This window comes from Sylvia atricapilla, chromosome 17 (assembly GCF_009819655.1).
Source record: "Sylvia atricapilla isolate bSylAtr1 chromosome 17, bSylAtr1.pri, whole genome shotgun sequence".
Lineage (NCBI taxonomy): Eukaryota > Metazoa > Chordata > Aves > Passeriformes > Sylviidae > Sylvia > Sylvia atricapilla.
In genome coordinates this window covers 2,672,703-2,693,475 of record NC_089156.1, presented here as the reverse complement: position 1 = coordinate 2,693,475, position 20,773 = coordinate 2,672,703, and the positions used below count along the sequence as shown (strand labels likewise).

At 38.0% G+C, this 20,773-nt stretch overlaps 1 protein-coding gene across 1 annotated transcript in view; it reads left to right on the top strand.

Annotated features, from left to right (window-relative positions):
- The window catches only part of SPECC1L (sperm antigen with calponin homology and coiled-coil domains 1 like), a 45,609-nt gene extending 25,238 nt beyond the window's left edge, over positions 1-20,371 (top strand). Inside the window, exons 10-15 of the mRNA XM_066331237.1 lie at positions 569-652; positions 1,823-1,979; positions 5,411-5,513; positions 14,456-14,572; positions 15,089-15,148; positions 16,869-20,371. Of these exons, the coding sequence (XP_066187334.1) occupies positions 569-652; positions 1,823-1,979; positions 5,411-5,513; positions 14,456-14,572; positions 15,089-15,148; positions 16,869-16,958 (611 nt within the window). The 3' untranslated portion in view covers positions 16,959-20,371. The remainder of the gene's footprint in view (positions 1-568; positions 653-1,822; positions 1,980-5,410; positions 5,514-14,455; positions 14,573-15,088; positions 15,149-16,868) is intronic.
- Positions 20,372-20,773: the final 402 nt, after the last annotated feature.

Below are 20,773 nucleotides of genomic sequence, written 5' to 3'. Positions count from 1 at the left end.
CAGTTTTTATTTTTTACTCATTGGCATTGGGCAGAACTAATCTTGCAATACAATATGTAAAGGCACCTTTTAGACTCTACTGCATGGAGGAAGAAAGAAAAAATTTGTAGTTTTATTTAATAATAAAATGAAAAAAACCCCAAAACCCACAAAAACCAAAGCCCAAAAAGTGTCAATCCAACAAACCAGAGAGAAGGGGGGAAATCACCTGGAGGACAAAGCAATCTGCTTTACCACTGAACATTGTGAAGGACATATTGAGTTTTTATGGCCATGTGCTGAATGGAGGTTCCTTTCTCAGCCTTTTGGTTTAAGGATATTTTTTTATGACCAGGGCAAGTGGATTAGCAAGAGGCTTTAGGGCAAAAGGATTAAGGTGCTCATGGTGTGTTCCTACTGCACTTCATTGGCAATTTTAGGGCTTCTCTATCTTCCAGATCAAATCAATTGCCCTCCTAAAACAGCCAAACTCAGGCACTGATGGGCAGTATTCATGACTCAGAGTGAATGTCTCACATTTGACTGGAATCCTCAGCAGTGATGATCTCCCTCCTTTTCCCTTGTCTAGAGCATTTGCTGAGAACATCCTCCACCAGCCGGCCGGCCTCCCTGCCCAGAGTCCCTGCTATGGAAAGTGCCAAATCCATTTCAGGTAACACCACGGGGTCTAGGTGATCAGGAGAATTAGGAGCTGTCATTTCAGCCATGTACTTACAGGTGCACTTTGTGACTAGCATAACCCACAAATATTCTTCAGTATTGCTGAAGATTTGATATTAACTGTGCATTAAAAAAACCCCCCAAAACCAGACTTCCTAAATACAAGTTTATGCAGAGTGTTAATTTACTATGAAGCTGTATATACTGATGTCTCAGTATCAGCAGAGGCTTCTTAAACCAGATCTTTATGAATTATAGCACAAATAGTGTGATACTGTGAAAATGATTCTTTGTATAATCTAGGCAGAATTGATTTTAGATCAATATTTTTTTAAAAAAACACCTGTATTTGAGTAAATGCTTACAAGTTTTACATAGTTTTTGTTTGTCTTAAGAACCCAAACTTCTCGTGTCTGGTATTTATAAATTAAGGTACCTCTAGGCCATTAGAAAATGAGTCCCTGATTTATGTAGAGTTGAATCTTTGATTTGCACAAATGCAAAGAGTGGTGACTATTTAAGTACAAAGGCAAACCTCATATTTTAATTGGAAACTCCTCCATGTAGAGAACATGTAACAATTCCAAACTTGGTTTTACAGAGTACAATGCTTGTGCTTTCGTTTGAAAGGAAAATCATTTCCTTTGATAAAATGAAGCAAGCTCTGTGGAATGTGGCTGACTGGGTTCAGGTCAATGTTTGATATTATTGTTGATGATATTTAATTAATGTCCAGAACATCACATACATGCCAATTCTTCATTAAAATTAAATGGAAGTAAAACAGCTGTCATCTCTAAACTGATTTGGTCTTCTTTTTACTTGAAGCTTTGCAGTGCAACTATATGGACTAGAGGAAGATAAATGCTTTGATGTTCAAATTCCTTCTCATTCATTAAATCCTTCAATTGGAAATAGTGATATTCCATTAAGATACATCCATCAAACTTTCATTGCTTCAAAATACAGGCTTGATCATAAATGTTTCTAGTGCAGTCTAAAACCTTCATATTTCCAAAGTGCAAAGTATCAAGAAGAGTGTTGACACCTACTATTAGATCCAGGTTTCTATGCTTGGTTTCTGAACTGATGCTTGTCTGAGAGCAAGTTTGAAAGTTTTTATGTTTGCAAATGATCAATGCATGGGCAATTCCCCCTTTAGTGTCTCGAAGAAGCAGTGAAGAAATCAAGCGAGACATCAGTGCACCTGATGGAGCATCCCCAGCATCTCTGATGGCAATGGGTACCACCTCACCACAGCTGTCCCTCTCATCTTCTCCTACAGCATCAGTCACCCCTACAACCAGAAGCAGAATAAGGTAAAAATCCTTTATTGGGGTTAATTCCACAGCTGTCTGTCTGCGTACCTCTACTCTATAATATTGGTGCTGAGACTCCAGACCCCACACAGTGATGATCTTCAGTAATCTGTAAGAGCTTCAGAAAGGTTTTTCTGCAGCTCAGTATTTGTTTTAAAAGTTAGACTAAAAGTTAAGACTTTCTCATAAGCTTTTTAAAGCTTATGAGTTAAAGAAAAGCAAGCTAAGTCATGTCACTAAATATTAATACCAATTCAAAATACCACAAAGCCAAATTCAGGAAGTGAGCTTGCAGCACATGGAGCAGATCATGCAGACTGGCTTGGACCCAGGGAGACCATGATAAACCTTAATTCTGTAATCCCAGTTGAAGACAAAAAGCAGCATGCCCAGCTCTTAATCCCAGACACTGGCAAGTCTTTTTAATAACCATGAGTGAATGGGCCTGGGTTTTTTTGTCCCACAGATGGAGTCATAGTGCAAGTCTGAGCAACAAATAGCCAGACAACCTCCTTTGATTAGTAGGGACAAAAGATAAGTCTGTGGTAAATTTAAAACTTTTCCTCTCTGTTGTGTTATCAGTCAGAGGACTTCAAAGTATTTAATCCTCATGTTATCCAAGTGAAGTATGTTCTCAGCTCTGCTTCTGAGATTGGGAAATTGGCAGACAGAAGTTAAATAACTCTGTCAAGACCATTTCTCACAGAGCTTCGTGACAAAGCTTTTGTACAGCAGAGGTATTTAAACCCTTTAATGGTCGGAGACACTTGCAATATGTATAAAATTCTAAGATATTCACAACTGTGGGTGCTTTTGAAAGTGATTTTCCTGGAATCAGCTGAGACAGGCCTCCATGCTGCCCTGCTTTTATTGTGCAGAAATTAAAAAGAGTTTAACAGTGGGTACTTTATGACCAGCAATTAACGTGTATGTTAGCACCTAAATTTAAACTGAGTACATCCAGAAATAAGTTTTTAAAAAAACCCTGAAACACCTGTGTATGAACTTTGAACTGGTAACATTGCGTTGTATTGATGTCAATCTGCAGACTGGAGCAAAGAGTGTGAAACTGTACAGTTATAATTATGAAATCCAGGGTGAAACTGTACAGTTATAATTATGAAATCATTACTGCCCAAGCACTGCCTGCAATGTTCAGTGCTACAAAAGACTTAATGGGCTGTGCAGCAGTGGGTGTGGGGTGGTGAGTGTGGCCTTAGGAGCCACTCTGAGTGTCACTGCTGGAGTTCACTTTGTTACATGACCAGATTGCTCTGTTTTCCCCCTACCTTTTCTGAAAGTTATTGGAAGATAACCAGTTATTGGTATATTTCACTAGAACAAATACTTGCAGTTTACTGTTCCCTGTTCTAGTTGAAATTTTGTTGGCTCTTTGATTTGGAATGCAGTTGACCTAATATGTGAACATGTAAGATTTGTATGTCAAGCCATTTCTCATTGTCTCCATACAACTTAATGCTAATTTATTTTCTTCAGCAGTGTTTTCATAACTGTGAGAACCTGATATAAACCATGTGCTCTTGCTGGAATTTGAGAACAGGCTGTACAGCTCTCTCATGGCTAAACAGTATGTTTAGCGTAAAGAGAAAGGGATATTTTTATTTGAGTTCTATTGTTGCCCCAGATCTCTGTTCTTCAGTTCTCATAGTGTTGCATAACCCTCATTATAGATTGAATATGCAATCCCATTGTTACTTGTTTCAATCACCAAAGGAAAAAAATCCACCAGTGTAAGTTGTTGATATTTATACTGATTTAAAAACTGAATTATTTGTACTGATTTAATAACTTGAACCATCATTCTGGCTGTGTGGTGCCTATGAAGTTTAGGTACAGTGGCCTATTCAGATAATTTATTTCATATTTTAAATGCACAATTTTGCACTTCCTTGTCATGTTAAGTCAAGATGAGCAGTCAGATTGGAAGGCTCAGCACCAAAGATAGTAGTTACTGTTTTGTGTTTACTGTCCTGCTGGACATAAATTTTCATGGATATTTCAACTGTTATCTCTAAGTAACTATGAGATCCTGCCCATCCATATGTTGGCCAAGCAAATTGTACGAATTGTACAAAAAAGTACACATGTACTTAAGATCAGTGCCTTAAAACATTTCCTTGTCTGTTGGGCCAGTCCTCTTTTATGCATTGACCAAGAGATGCTGATCCATGGAATAGTCTCTGGTGTTCTGTTCATAGCACACACAAAGGAAGAAATCCACATTCCATGGATGCTTTTTTTTCCCTTAGCAGGAGCTGGAGAATTGCTACCTGTAAATCTGCAGCAGAGAATCCACTGATGATATGATGTCTTTCCACATTCCACCCCTCTTTCCAGTCACCATATGGCCTGTAAAGAACAAAGAGTTGAAGATTTGAGAGTGAATTTATACAATCCCTATGTCTTTTGGGAAATATTCAGAAAGAGTGACTTAGGATATCATCTCTGAATGTTGTCAAAAATTTGCTTACATCTGATAGACTCTTTAAAATGACAGATGGGGAAGTCTTTGCAGTTCACTGATAGCTATCTTATTTTAATTTTCCAAATGGAGATTATTAAAAACAAGAACAACTGCTGGCACACTTCATGTGTGGTAACTGATAGCCACAATGGTGTAATATTTGCTCTTTCTGTCAAAGACTGTTTATTATAATATCTATAGAAATACTGAATCATGTGACCAGGCCACTAAAGAAGTATTAGCCTCTATAATTCATATATATTTTTAATTTTAATTTCTGAAGCCTGGTAAAGAGATGCTTGTAATGAAAGGTTCATGAAAAAATGGCCAACTTAGTTAGGATGTTCTTTTCTCCCCCAATCTTTTCTTAAGGAAAAAATTACTTAAGATAGCTTGACAAACTGGAATTGAAATTAATTGACTGCTTTTATTGTGCTAATACATCAAATGGCAGATCAGCCTACATAGATCTCCCCCTTCTTTTTTGAGAACTCCAGGTCTCAGGCAAATGTTCTGTTAATAACACTGTGCTGCTCATATGCAAACTTGTTGTTTCAAGGTGACATTTGTAATCAGCCATAAGATGCAAAAGAGATAGCATCAGTTTATTTTCTTTCTAAATAAGAAATAAAGTCACTTGAGCTGGCTTAATGGTTCAGGCTGGAACTTACTTTGTTGTAATTTTTCAAACTCTTAGAAAGAAATATCATTGGGCTGGAAAGATCTAGTTAAAAAAGCTTAAAGGAAAAAGAAGGATGGCTTGCTAATGAAAGAATTCCTCCAAACTAACTCAAAAGTCCTTTTCAGGTATTCCTGTGTGTTCTGGTTTTCAGTCAGAAGTGCTGTATCCTGCTACTGTCAGCGTGCCAAGAATTTGTCCTTCTGTTTAAGCCTGTATAAATACCTGTTTCTGTTGCATTATAAGCTCTTCTGGCCTTGTTCCTAGGGAAGAGAGGAAAGATCCCTTGTCTGCCTTGGCAAGAGAATATGGAGGCTCCAAGAGGAACGCCCTGCTGAAGTGGTGCCAGAAGAAAACAGAGGGCTACCAGGTACCTGCAGAGCTGCCTGAGGCCATGGTCAGTGGCTGCCAGGCTCTGGAGCCAGGCTGCTGCACACCTGACTGCATAGACTGAGTGCCCTGGCATGTCCTGTACCCTCCCCTTGGAACGTGTGCTCCCAGTGCTGCTCCAGCACCAGCAGCTCCTCTGGCACTTGGCTCCACAGCTTTTTCTTAAGGGGGCAGCTGCCCTCCCAATGAGGCACTCGGAATCAGCCTTTCACAGGTTGCACTTTTGAAACTGGAGCTGAAACTTTATCAGCCTCATGTTTAAATGAATGTTTCCCAAATGCAGTTAGAGTACCGTTTCTCAGATTTCAGAGATTTTTTTTTTTTATTGGTAATTATCATAGGGGTTTTCTTTGGATCTTTGAATGCACTCCCATCTGGCCTTTTAGGGACAGTTTGTTTTGTGAAGGTGGCATTGTCTTGCATTTTGAACTTGGCTTTCCACTGTGGTTGCAGACTTTTTTTTTTTTTTTTTTTTTTCACTTGGTCCAACTGTTATCAGAAGCCAAAAGAACTAACAAGATAACTGTCCAGAGTTCTCCTGATTACATTATTTTTTCAAAAGAATAGTGGCTTCAGCAAACTAAACCAGGATGTTAATAGTCTGACCGTGATGTATTTGTTTGGTTAACTTGTATTGAAAGTGTTTGGAGTTCCCAACACAATCCTCAGTTTAAGAACTTTTCTCTTTCCATGACTTGAGCCTCACAATGCAGGAGGAAGTTGAGAGCCTCATAACAGGATGGTCGCCCATCCATAGGAAAAGTCCTCCTGCAGCACAATGGACAGGCTGGGATATGAGCCCTCCCCCTCTTCCTGTGGCACGTCTGGTACTCTGCCGTGCTATTTCTGAGGAGAAGCAGCTTTGTGGAAAGAGCCTTTCTCCTTCCCCACGTTTTAAAAGAGGCAGGATGTTATATTTCTTTATAAATCCTCAAACTAAGTGCAAAAATATTTTCCCATATTGTCTTGAGATGAAAGATGAATTTGACAGCTTCGTTAATCTAGTTAGGAAAAGAGATAGAAATTATTCCAAACTTTTCACTCTGTAGTTGTGTGCACATTCAAGAATATGCTTCTGATTCTACGGATTGCTGCTTATAATTCCTTGAGTTTTATAAACACTGGGAAAAGGACAGGTTTTGAGACTTTCTGTACTTGCTTCAGAACCTGCAGCATGGTACTGCAAAAGTACAGAGCATCTGCAGAGCCACTGCAATGCCTTCATTGAAACTGTAAGATAGTATCAGGAGGTTATATTAAGTAGTTCTGGGAGAAGAATGGCTTTTGCTTTAGGCACACTCATTTTTCATTTCTTTGTTGTACAGAATTTGATTATTTTCAGCATGCCCAGGAATTCAGTTCTGGTTGAACACCTTGTCGGTGGTGTTCTAGGGTTTTAAATATACTCAGCACTGTATTCATTGTGAACAGTGCTTATCCAGATTTTTGGCATCTCAATGTTATCAATCACAGATAAGGATCTTTTTATTTTCTTTTTTTTTTTTTTTTTTTTTTTTTTTTATTTTTTTTTTTATTTTCAGTGAATCTCTGCTTCATTTTAATTTTATTTTAAAACTCTGTGTGTTCAAAGCTGACAAACAGTAAACAAGCATCAGGGTAATGAACATGCCCCTTCCTCATTCAGTGTTGCTGAAGGTATTCAGCTCTTCTTCCTTCCCCATCATCCAAGGATGGATAGGATACCTCTTTACCTCCAGCTCTTCCTGGTGTCTCAGACTCTGCCACAGCTCCCTTTTCTTCCCAGCATTTCCTATCATTAGAGCTCCTACTTTTCCTCTCCACCACTATTGTTTTGTTTGCTTTAGCACCTGGGTGAGAGCCAGCACAAGCTTTCTGAGCTGCAGGTACACGCTGGCTGCCCAGCCCTCCTCTGTCTCTGAGCTGCTGCAGGAACCTCATAGAACACAAGTCCTAAAAATCCCAACCTTTTCCTCTAGGAAGAGCAGCAGGTCACCTTCTATCCAGTCACCAATTTCTATCCAATATTACCAATTTGGCCAATATTAGCTGTAAATATGGCAGGCTAAAGGAAAGATACAACTTGAGTCTGTAACAAGTTCTAAGATGACCTGGAAGATTGCAACCATCATTTGGAAACAAGCAAAAGAAAAGAAAGGATTAGAAGTCTTTTGTTTCAGAATAATTCTTTTCTTGATTTTTTCCTATTCATATTAAACTACCAATACTTAGATAAACTACCAATACTTGGTATTTTTTAACATGTGTTTCCTCTCTTCATCTACTGCCGATGTAATCACTTTTTTTGTCTTTTCTCCCTTTCACCTGGAGGTGATGTCTCACAGCTGTAGGTCTTTATGCATAAATGCATGAAAGGTATTTATAGAAAATGAGTTCAGCTGTTGGTGTTTCACAGGGAAGATGGAACCCTGCAGGCTGAGTTAAGGTTCCATTTCTGACAGAGACATGTTTGCTCCTGGCATTGTTTTGCCTTTGCGTTTTGCACTGGATAGTGGAAAATAGCTAATAAATACTAACAAATAGTAATCACACAAGTAACCAGATACAAATCTTAATTTCTAAAATTTTTTGAAGGTGTACAGAGTTATAGGTGAGCTGCCAGTGGTTCAGCCTGTTAAGCACCAAGTGTGGTGGAGTTGGTTTATCATTATCAACAACAGCAGGATAAAATACTAAAGAAGAAATAAAAAAACCAGAAAACCACACCAAAATCTGTCCTGTTTCAAAGAGAAAAGGTTTCCTTTATTCACAAGATATTTGTGAGGAGAGTACAGCACTAGAGAATTGTCTGGTACAACTGGTGTGGGTTTTTGTCTGCTCAAGTAGAATGGAAGAAAAGTAACTCCTGCTTTCCTATCCCTTCTAGAAAATTGCTTTCAAGCTTTTGATTAAAAGTCCTAAGTACTTACTTCTGCTTTAGAAGCTTGAAACTTTGTGAATGCTAAATAATTCAAATATGATAGTGTGGTGAAGCTCTTCATTTCAGTCCATTTTAGTGGAATAAACCCTGTTAAAAACCCTGTAAATTACTTCATTGTACACTTTTCTTGATTTATTCAGGCAAATTTGGAGGGGAATAAATGAATAGTCACCTTTAAATGTAGTTGTTAATATTTAACTGTGTTCCAAATGTTTTTTTCAAGACCTCAGTAAAAAAAAAAAAAAAATCAGGTTGATACAGCCAATGAAAATAAGATAAATTACTGGTGTAAAAACCTGAATGACTTCATCTCTTACTATATTGTAGCTTTTTACATGCTGCCTGGATGTCGTTTGCAGGCAGGATTTCTCCTTGGAGCTCAGGTTTGGAGAATGGTGATCTGCAGAAGGTCAGTGCAGCACTAGCAGAGGCAGGTTCTGTATTAACTTCCACCCAGAGCCTGTTCAGTCTTGACACAATTGCACACACAAAGTTACTGAGCTGCTTTGTATTCTGGGCTGGACAGATCTCTGAGCCGTGAGAGAGGAGAGCTGCTCTCAAGATAAGCATTTAGATAAAAGAGGGGCAAATCACCTTGAGTTTTCAGATAATCAGGCACAAAATAGTTGAAATGTCATCGTGTGTTAGCTTTGCTCAGGATCCGACACTGCTGCAGAGTCCAGAGCCAAGTGCTGCATTTTTCAGAGGAGAGAATCCTCCTGGCTCCTCTAAAATATGTGCAGTGTCATAAAACTGTCATAAATTCCAGATATCTTCAAAGCATAAAGTAATCCCATCCAGCTGTTCTGGAGCATTTACCCTGGCTGGAACACAGCTACTTTCATTTTGAGTACATAGCTAATAAAAGTCCCAAAAAGGATGTGAGCATGCATGTTTCATGTTAAAAGAGGACCAACAAACAGGATACACACATCCTTACCCATTCTTATCTCCACCAGTATTGCAATTTATTTTCCATTTTTGTCAGCATTCTGAGAGATAATTCACTTCCAGGAGTCTGACACTGAAAAAGCAATTGTCACAAAATAGCAACAAGACCAGACTAATTTTTTTTAAACTTTCTTTAAGCTTTACACACTTCCTAGGTACTGATACACTTAGTACAGCCCTGTAGTTGCTGTCCTCTATTTCATGCAGTGCTGCTTTCTGGAAAGACTTTTGCTGCAAAGATCTAAGTTTTAGCTCGTGTATAGATCAAAGCTATGTCTTACAAAAAATTGAATCCTGTGCTCAATGCACCTTGAAATCAAACAATGCTTCCATTTGTGCTTGAGCAATAAGTGTAGAATAACAAAACTAGAAGTAAAAAATGGTTCAGGTTGCTATTTTTTTAAACTTACCAACCCTAAGCTAGGTCATACTCCATTCAAAGTACTATATAGATTTTAAAAATGCACAAGAAAAGGACATGACTATGCTTATGTAAGTCTGTGTTCAAATACTGACTCCAGGGTGTGCATTCTGTGCTGTCTGGTTGATTCATCAGAGTAGTCAGGATGCCAAAACACTTCTCTCCTTGGTTTAAGCTGTTGCTTTAGCCAAAAATTGTTGAGTTATGGAAGGACATGCTTCCTTTTTGTGTTTGGATTGGATTCTGATACAAGAGAAATGTCAACTTGTTAGACTTAATTATGGCAAAATTTAGAATAAATTATGAAGCTGTCTGTACCTCTTAAGTACCTTAATGTCTGAAGCTATTACTGGATTTTGTGAGAATGACTGCTTCTTTTATGGTTCTTCTCTGTGCTCAAATTGAAGAATAACATGTGTTTGGTACGAAAAGAAACATTACCAGTCAGAGTTTCAGGGTTATGATGGTCTATATTTGCCATTTACTGCCTTCCCAGCAGCTGGGATTGAAGAGGCAGTAGCTGGGACTGCTCCTATGTCTATTCCAGAAATACTTCTGTGTCTTTCATGTTCTCACCTACAGCCATGGCTTTATTCCATGGTTTGAGAGTCAGTGAATCCTGATTCACTGGAGCGTGGATAGCAGTTCCTTTGTAGTCTTGTAGTTCTTTGTAGTCTTCTATAATGGATACTCTTTTCTTTTGTGGATATATCTTTAAAAGCTTTTTAAAGCATTTTACTAATAATTTTCTGCCCCGGGAAAGAAGTCTGCCAAGGTCTGTACGCTTAAACTTCAAATCTTGTTTTAAGGCTTTAATATATTATAGCACAGAATCATATTAATGGTTTTACTTTCTCAACCCACTTATTTAATTAACTAATACAACAGAGACATAGACACATGTTTTTATTTTCTTCATGTCCTGACTCTTTGGAGAGCCAAACCAAGTTTGGATATGGGAATCTCTCTGCCTTGTGCAGAGCAAGGGATGGAGAAATAGCTGCTGTGCAGGATGTCCATAGTTCAGGGACATTGAAGCTGGGGAGATGTCTGAAATATGGTTAAAATTACTTTGTTTTTAATTTGTAACTGCAAGTTAGAAACCATGTTTTCTGTAGTTGGGATTCTTGATGTTTGTGGGATTTTTTTAGCTGTGGAAGTTTTATGGGGGGATAAAAAAAGGTAAGGAGTTACTGGGTTGTAATAGTTAACATCTGTTTCTTGGGTTTGGCGCTTTTTTATGTATTTTCACTGGGTTTAGAAGACCCTCTATTAATTTAGAATTATTGCAAAAAGCAATGGGAGAAAATTTTAATAGTAGCAATATGCTGGTTAAAACCACTTTAAAATGGTAAATTTTAGAAAAGCCATAGGTTTGCAGAGATCTTAGATTGATGTTACGCAGAGGCCAGTCTGTTAAGCAGTGTAGAAAGTTTCATGGGAAATACTGGTTTTAGGCTTTTTTTTCTGTATGAGCTCAAGGGAATCATCATTTTGTGTAACTGTTCCTGCTCTGCAGTTTCCAGTTCAATAGGGGCTGGAGTCATGCTTGAAACGCTTCTTGGTTGTGGATCTACCAGGTTGTTGTATTACCATCTGTTTTTCACTTTGTGTTTGTATGTTCTGTCTCCAGAAAGTCTTACAATTTTTTAACCAGGAGTTGTTTACTCCTGGTTGGAAAGTGTCTTCCACAGATCTTTTTATGACAATGGTCTGTTGCTTAATTTTTGTTAGAATTGCCTTTTTAAAAACCATTTAGACCTAACCATTTGTTAGAATTGCCTTTTTAAAAACCATTTACCCCAAGTACTAGAGGTTGCTTCACTCTCATCCTACCTATTAGTCATTAATAGACAATGATAAATCGCCTTCTAGTTCATTTATCTCCAGAAAAGCTTATTCCTCATGTGACAATTTATCTGAAAGTATGTCCTTCCATTGCTTTAGTACTTTGTGGTCTGAAATGTCTTGAAGAATAATTCTAGATTAGATTCCAGCAGAATTCTCTTAATAGAGCCAATTACTTAATAAAAGCAGTAACAAAGAAGAAATTATGTCAGAGATTTTAGGCTGATGTTCTGTTTACCATCAATTCTTTGAGAAATAAGAGCTTAATGCAAGATTGATTTCATTATACTGACCAAGCTTTTTCAAAAAACCACAAGTAGTTAAAAGCATTTAGAAAATAAAATTTGCTGCATTTAAATGTGCCAGTTATGTGCTCAAAGCCCTACATGAAAAATTAAATTTTCAGTTTAAATGACAATCTGTCCCATTTCTAGATTTGTTTTTACTGTCTGACTAATATTATACTTCTTTTAGTCTGAGAGGTAATAATAATTCATAATGCTTAGAGCAATTGGAAACAGAAACCAGTCCCTTTTAATAGTTTCCTTCCGTTGTATTTAATTCAGCTTCTCTGGATACATTAAAATTCTTGGATGATGGGTTTGTTTTCTGCTTGTTGTCTTAATAATAAAAGCTGGACCCTACAAGATGATTTAGAAAAACTGGGGTATTCTGAGTTTGGTTTTGTTTGAGAACCAACCAAACTTGTGGGTGCACTTTAAGTGGCCCTTTCCCCTCCACCCTCCCAAAGTTTATATTAAAAATTCAGCATTTTATGGATACTTACTAACAGTTAAAGTGAAGTTTTTAGTTTGTAAGTTCTAATGTTTAAGGGAAGATGACTTTTGCTTGTTGCAATATCACTGTGGCAATGCCAGTGTACATCTGTCTCCTCCCCTTCCCACATCACTTGGTCATGTCAGGGAAAGAGGGAGAACATTTCAGCCAAAAGATGAAAACCAGCTTTGAGTTTTTCTCCCTCAGTGGATTGTGTAGCAAAGCAAACATGATCATTCACACCTGATTTTTATGGCCAGCTTGCCACACACACTTGTAAATGAGAAAAAGCCCCTTTCCCTACCTTTATCCATCTTACTGGCACAAATGTGAGCCTGAGGCCTTATTGGGTACAGGGTAGGAGAAAGAACTTCCCAAAAAGCGTAAATGGACACATGTAGAGATTTATTGGCTCAACAATCTGACATTTTTCCCTTTTTTTTCCTCTTAAAGTCTCATACTATGTGTTGCATATGTGTCCTTCATTTAAGTAACACTGAGAAACTCTTAACCAGGCATTAATTTAAATCCAATTTCCTGTCTCTCTTGAGGAGAAAAGAGCTTTTTTTTTTTTTTTTTTTCTCTCCCTTCATTTTTTTTCCCTTTTGCTTGTGCCTTTTCCCAGCCTGTGGCTGGAGGAAGCCTGTGCAGAGCTGTTCCCACAGCCCGGGGGTCTCCAGCGCCGTTTCCGTGCGCGGCGCCGTGAGCCCCAGCACGTACACTGGGACCACTTCACAGCAAAAGTGCTAAAGCTGAGCAGGAAACCAAGATTTCCCTCACATTCTTCTAGAAATTGCCCAGAGTTTTGTTTTTTCCCCTCTGTCGGAGGAGACTGTGGTTGTTGTTCATTTGAAGTCCGAGTGCCCTGGACTGCCTGGCACAGAGCTCTGGCTCTGGGTGGAGTTTGCTGCCTTAGGAATAACCAGTTTTAGGGTCTTGTCCAAGACTGCTGCTGCTGCTGATGACTCAGTTGCTGTCAGGTGAAAGGTTGGCTCAGGTGATCGGGATCCTGCACTTCTGTGACTGGAGGTTTTAGTTCCTGTCGTAAACTAAGTCAGCTTCTGCTTGAGCCCAGTTAAGTGAGTTAGATATTAAAGCATATTTATATTCCTCCATGAAAGTGTAAAAGATATATGATATATTGTTGTTACTGGTTGTTTCCTAATTAAAGTTTAAACTGACTGCTATCCACTTAGCCTCTCTAACATTGTTTGACTGCCAACAGCCAAATATACAGTCATTTAAAAGGTCACTGAGGCATCTTGTTCATAACTCTTTTGGACTGGGCTGACTCTACAATAATTTACACAGTCTCAGGAGATGCATTTACCAGTGCCACTGAGTTTCCTACGGGAACTAAAAGATCAAGAGTGCAAGACAGCAGTTTTCAATTTCAGTTTCAATCCGAAAGATTCTCTTCTACTGTCAGCACTAAATCTGCTGGAACATCTTTATTTCCAAATGGAAGTTAACTTTTGTTTGTGATTTTGTTCACATCAGTTTCTATAGTGAAATCATTTGCTTAGAAGGAAAAATATTTTCCTCATCATTTACAAATTTTGTCTGGATATGAATGCAGTAGAAACAGAAAATAGAATGAACTTGAACTGAGATAGGAGCACATTGTCTGATTAGGGATTTGGGGTACAAGTCTTTGTCTCCTTTGCTTCTCTCTCTTGTGGTGTACAGTTGCACCATATCCATTACCTTCTCTAGCACAACATTTTGCAGCTTTTAACACACACTCAAACACGTATTTTCCACTTTTTTTAAGGGAGGACTTAATATTACCTGAAATTAATATATAAAATAACTGACTTTCTTATCACTATATTTGTTTTCCTCTGTTAGTAGTGCTGCTCTTACCACAGCACTTTGGTATTGGGCTGTCCCTTTCTCTGCCAATTTCTTCAAAGGTGTTAAAAAGAAGTATTGAGGAATTGATAGCAGGTAATAATTGTTAGATTATGATTTTAATATTGGTTTTATTTTTTTTCTCTTCAAGAATATTGACATCACAAACTTCAGCAGCAGCTGGAATGATGGCCTGGCTTTCTGTGCAGTTCTCCACACTTACCTCCCAGCCCATATTCCCTATCAAGAGCTGAACAGCCAGGACAAGGTAAGACATTAAAAATTCCATTCCCAGGACTGCAGTGCTTTAGTTAATATGAGTTCATAAAGACTAATGAACTAATTTGAGTTCTAAAAATCCCAGTGTTACTAGGATTTCTAAACTATCTCTGTGTATTTTACTCTGCCACAGTTCCTACCTGCTGGTCAACCCAGGATGTACAATTAATGATAATAGATCCTTAATGATAAGATAATGATAATGATAAGAGATTTTTTAAATTTATGCTTTTTAGAGAATAAATAATATTTTCTTAGTATTTTATAACTCAGTTATTCTTCACTGACAATGATACTCAGCATTGTCTTCTGAATAGTCAATTAATAAAAATTCTTATAAATTTTTGGATGATATTAAAACATTCATTCCTATGATTCTTTTAAATTACTGTAGTCTCCATTTGAAGCAAAAGTAGTAGCATTATCATGAACATTCTTAAGACCATTTTGTTATGTTAGAAATAGTATTTCCTTGTTTTCTAACATGTTTTCATATCTCATGCAGAGAAGAAATTTCACTTTGGCTTTTCAGGCAGCTGAAAGTGTTGGCATCAAATCTACTCTGGTAAGATTTAAATGCATATTGAATGAATTATGACCCATTTATAAACATCAAAATTGCTCTGTTTTGTAGACTCAAAAGATTTGAATGTTTCTACTTAAATATAGCAGCAGATGAGCTCAGCTAGAGATTAGTGCACTAAATAATAACTGAAATACAGACTGGTTAAGCTTTCAAAGGAAGGTTCACCAACCCTCTCAATATGAAAATATCAATAGCAGCAATGAATTTGTTTGAGAATAATTTGAAAATACGTTTTTCAAGAATCCGTTAAATCTGTTCTGTCTCTGACCTATTTTTAAATTATTTGGGATTTTTTAAACTCTGGAGCTAAAATCAAGCAATGTTATTTGTTCCTTTTTCTCAGTGTAGTGTGTGAGCTGAGATTTGCCTCTTAAGTTTAGACTTTACTTTGTCATCATTGCAAGTAGTTGTAAGGGTTTTTTCAGTGATTGTTTAAAAGTTTTCTTACATAAATTTTAGAGTATAAGAATTATTTTTCAATAGTAGAGTGTTTACTAGAACAGGAGTATTTCTGAAGGTGTGGAATTGGGAGTATCCTAAACCCTTGTGACTGACCATAAAGCTCAGCTGAAGTGGCCATTATCAGAAATGAGATTTAAGTGATACTTTTGTAACCTAAATTCTAACAAAGCTGCCATAGTTAGCAACTAACAGTACAACAGAGTTTTTAAAAATAACACTTTCCTTGATCCTTATCAGTGCTTTTAGCCCCCCAGCATTGTGTTTGCTGACAATGGCAGTGCAACTCCTGGGCTTTCATACTTCGACTTTGGCACCGATTTGAGATGTGGAAGTTTCTTACTAAGTGCTGATGTAAGAATGAGATTGTGGAAAATAACTGCAGAAATTCTTGCATAACTCAGCCTTAGTCCAAATGTCTGCCCTTCCCTTTTGTGATGCACTTCATTACAGATACTCTAAACAGGCAAATTGAATGGAATTCAATGCAAATTGTATTCATCTTAAGAAGTTAGTATCTAGTCACATACCTACATGCACACTCTGAGATTTGTAGGTTTGTGGATTTTTGTCTCATCCATTTTACATGAGCAAGGGACTAAGAAGGGTGTGAAAACTGCTGCATGTGAACAGGAGTGGAATGCAAGTAGAAGTTACTCATTCTCTGAAGAAGGTGTTCAGCTAAAAGAGCTCACAACTTCTTTGTTGAGTTCTGGAGATTCCTGCATCCAAAGCTTTCAAGCAGAGCCTTACAGTAAACAGAAATGACTAGGAACTACACCACTCTGTTTTGCTTTGTGCATTTGCTGAAGAGAGTAGATGGGAGTCAATTATTTATCGATGCTTAACCTGATGGGAATTTTGAACTTTAATTAATATCTGGGCCTTGATTCCATGGCTCACAGTTCCTGGGTAGGTTGTGTTGATTTGCAAGGATGGTGCAGGGTTATGTGAACACCAAAGTCTGACCATTGTACCAGCTGTGCTCAGTGGGGGACAGCTTGAGCATGCACAGCATCAGGCATTTCAATCTTAAGTCAACAAAATATCTACAGATATGCTATTCATTACATTTTGTGGGTAATACCAAGATATATGGAAGAAAACAGAGCTTTCTTCATCAGTACTTTAAATTGTGGAAACTTGACAGATTTACCATTCCCAGGAATGTGTGAAAACACTGCCACATTGCTCTCAGGGTTTTCATTCCTGACTTTGACCAATCTGTTTTCTGTGACAGGACATCAATGAAATGGTGCGAACTGAGCGTCCAGACTGGCAGAATGTCATGCTGTATGTTACAGCAATTTACAAATACTTTGAAACCTGAACCCTGATCATTTGACAGATCCATGGGATACGACCAACAGGAGCTACCAAATGGAAATCTTACTGAAATGCTAATCCCCATTTCACTGAAAACTGGCAACATTTGAGTCCCCTCAAACTTCAGTGACACTATCATGGATTGCCTCAGATTGCTTCAGCTACTAAGCATGGAAACAACTGTTTAAAAGCAAGAACTTGTTGCCACAGAGCTTGGAATAACCCAAGTTATTAAGCTATTCAGATTAATTATGTAGCCTAAAGAGCCTGAACTACTTCTGTGCTGCCTTTCCAGTCAGACTTCCTGAAACTTTCTTTGCTGGGAGAGTGAGATGAATGCTTCCTCTGGCATATAGGAGACTGAATGTACAGATAAAGCTTTGAGAAGGAAAAGGATAACATGGCATCCTATTACTGAACTTTCTGTAGCATCCTGATTCCACAGACTCTGAATATTCTACCCACAGCATATGGCAGCCCATTTCAGTAGAATTCTTAATGGTAACTTAGTTACTGCCTATACAGCTATTTTCCATCCTTTAAAATGTGCACAATATTCTAGGCAAACAAGCTTTGATTCCATAATGACAAATTGAGGGGAAAAGTGCTCTTGATACCTCGAAAAATCTGGCACAGAAGAAGTCTTCATTCTAAAGCTTCATTATAAGCCTACCTCTGTCACAGTGATGTGGCTTTCATCTTTATCTTATGGATTGTAAAGACTAGCACATACAGCTCTTGGCTTTCAGGGTACACTACACTTCAAGGAATCTGTGCAAAGTCCCTGTGCTTCCACTCTGACAGAAATGAATTGATGATCACCCCTTGCCTGGCTTGTTCTTTGCTCTCTTCCTCCTTTGCCTGTGCAGCACATGCAGCCACCCTGGGCTCTCCTCTACAGCAATACGAGCACACGTCATGGATAATGGATATCTGTGCTAGAAGTTTGGAACTGGGATAACATTTCCTTTGCCGAGAAGATATTCTCCATAAGATGTAATAATGAAGTAGTTTATATCAAAATCCAGCTTTGCCATGTTTTCTGTGTGTTTTTCATTGGTCTTGCACATCCTCATCTGAGTGACAGAAGGTGAGATGTTCTCTGGGAAGGACTATGGAGGAACTGATGTAATGTGTGTACACCCAGTAGTCTCAAATATTGCGTGGAAATGACTCACTCTCACGAGGAAGGAATTGAGAAACTTTAGTCTGCTCAACTTTTTTGGTTTTGTTTCTGAAAATGTACCTGAATTCATTTAGTAGCTCTTGGGCAAAAGCGTTTAAGTGCCTTAGTGATCACTGAGTTGATCTGTCCTGGCACTTCAGGGCCTGGTGTGGAATGTTAATGGCTCCCAACAGTTTCATGGCTCCATTTGTCACGAGCTGTTTGTTGTAATCTTGTTTGTCAAATCCTGGGGAGACTTCACTCTGTCATTGCTTCTGCCTCTTGCTTTTCTGAACACTTCCCAGCAGTTCAGCCACGGAACATCTCATTAATATTAAGCAGAAGCCAACTTGAGCAGTGAGTTCTGTAACAGCTGCTATTTATAAGCACAGGCTCCTTCAGCAGAAACCCCACTGTAAAGAAAATAAATCTGTTCTATGGTGCTCTTACGACTGTTAAGGACAGTTTGAATGTCATAGATGTTAACCCAGTGAATGCAACTGTGCTTGGCATCTGTGAAACTTCTTCGTGGTATAAAAGCACAGATTTAACTCAAAAGTATTGCCAAATCCCAAACCCCATCATCTGAAGAACATAGCCCCTGTGAAGAGTAATAATTCAGCATGTCTTTAGCATTGTATAAGAATACACATTTACACTGATATGTGCCTGTGAGAATTAATGGAACTTTGCAAAATTACTACTTAACCTGTGCTGAGGGCCTTTGGAGAAGTTTTCAGAGCAGCAGTGTCTCAAACATTCTTACAGCTCTTTAGAACTAGAAGTAGAGTTAATTAGTTGGTGCATTTGAAGAGCCAGCATAATTTAAAGACAACTGTTGCAAGAGAGGTTTCAACTGAAAGATCTTCATTAATAGATTTTAATAAAAGTCCAAAATGCATTTTCCTCTCCTCTATATTTCTTCAAACATTTTTTTACTTCATTACTTTCAATAAGAATAGTCTTAGTGGAAATACACATTACTGCTGTCTTGCTTTCTATCTCCTATTATTAAATTCCAGATTTTGCCAATCAGTGTTTAAAAACCCTAAAACCCTTCTGTTTATCCTCTGAACAGATATCCTTCTCTATGATTGTCTTATTCATTGCCTTAGAGTTAAAAAAAATATTTTTCTAATGAAAAGGATAGCATTTCTTGATCTAAATTCACTCGTTATGTGTTTTGGTGAGGTAATTTGAGCTTTGAGCTGATTTTTTTTCTGTCCAATGGTTATTTTCATTTACCTGGAATGTTGTCAGAGTCCTTAAATGCAATAATCCTGAGAGTGTAACCATTTGTCAAAGAAGAAATCATGTTTGCCAGATCTTTTCTGTTAAAAACACGAGCTGCTGGTCTTCAGAAAGGAAGAGAGATAAAAGCTAGCAGTAATTATAGAAGGGATCTTGCTATGAACTTCAGAGCTCTGTGAACTTCTTGTTGTGATCTGTCTGGTAAAACTCTGTGAATCCAGCCCAGGAGCCCTGGGCTTCATGAAGAGGTTTTTGTGTCCTGATGTATCTGAGCCTTTACATGTGAGGTGCTGCACAGCTGCCGAGTGGAAGGAATGAAGCAATGGAAGATCTAAAGCAAACACAGTGCCCTGCTGCACCCTACAATGTGGTTTTTTCTGAAGGTTCAAACCACTTCCAGTTGTCCAAGAGGAAAAATAGCAGTAGCCCTTCTGGATGTAGAATAAATACACTGCTGTGTTTGCTTTCTGTTCATAGTTAATCCTGAAACAGCTTGGGTTTTTGTTCATGTGAAGTGCAAGTTTATGCTGATTTGTTTTACTTTTAATCCAGAAGATATTTCTGGATTGAATGTACTGAAAATGTGTTGTCATCCATTTATATTTTACTATGTGCCTTGCAAATGCCTGTGCTGTAGAATATCAGGGTTACTCATGGCTTGCTGTAGAGTGGGCAACATCCTGCTGCAGGTACAGCTGTGTCATCCTCTGGATGGAAACACTTCCACAGGTGCTACACTTGGTTTGGTTTTCAGTTGGTTTTGTTCAAAAATCCAGTTTGATTTGGCTGTTTGTTTAAATAGAAACACTAATTTGGTATTTCCAGTGTGAATATCTGGCCCTCACAAAAAACACCTTCTGCCTCTGAAAAATTGAGTGAAATTTTCACTTTTAAATTTGTGTTTGTGCATAGTGTATCCAGAATGTAGTATATAATTATGACATATTCTGATTTAAAGGTAGATTTTTGTCTCTTTTGCATAAAATATATTCTTTGAGCTACATGTAGTGTTTCTGATAATTTTTTGTCTCCAATTTTATGAAATAGTCCCACTGTCTGTGTTTTTCTGTAAAGTCCATCATCGTGTCTTAGAAGGCCCTTAATTTGCCAGAGCTAAATGATCTCTGCTTTAATTTATTGGTGTAAATTCCTATTAATGTCCCTGCAGCAGTGATGCTCTGGTTTTAGGTGCATGAGGAGAAATAAATTGGACTGTAACGGTGCAGTGCAGTGGTGTAAGCTGCTCAGGATCTGCCCTGTGAATGTTGTAGCTGTGGCATTGGAGACTCATTACTGATCTCAGTGTTTACTTCTTAGTTATTTTTTCAGTTTCAACACTCCAGACATTTGGATTCTTTTGCATCACCAGAAGATTACTTTCACTCAATTCTATTTCTGTACAG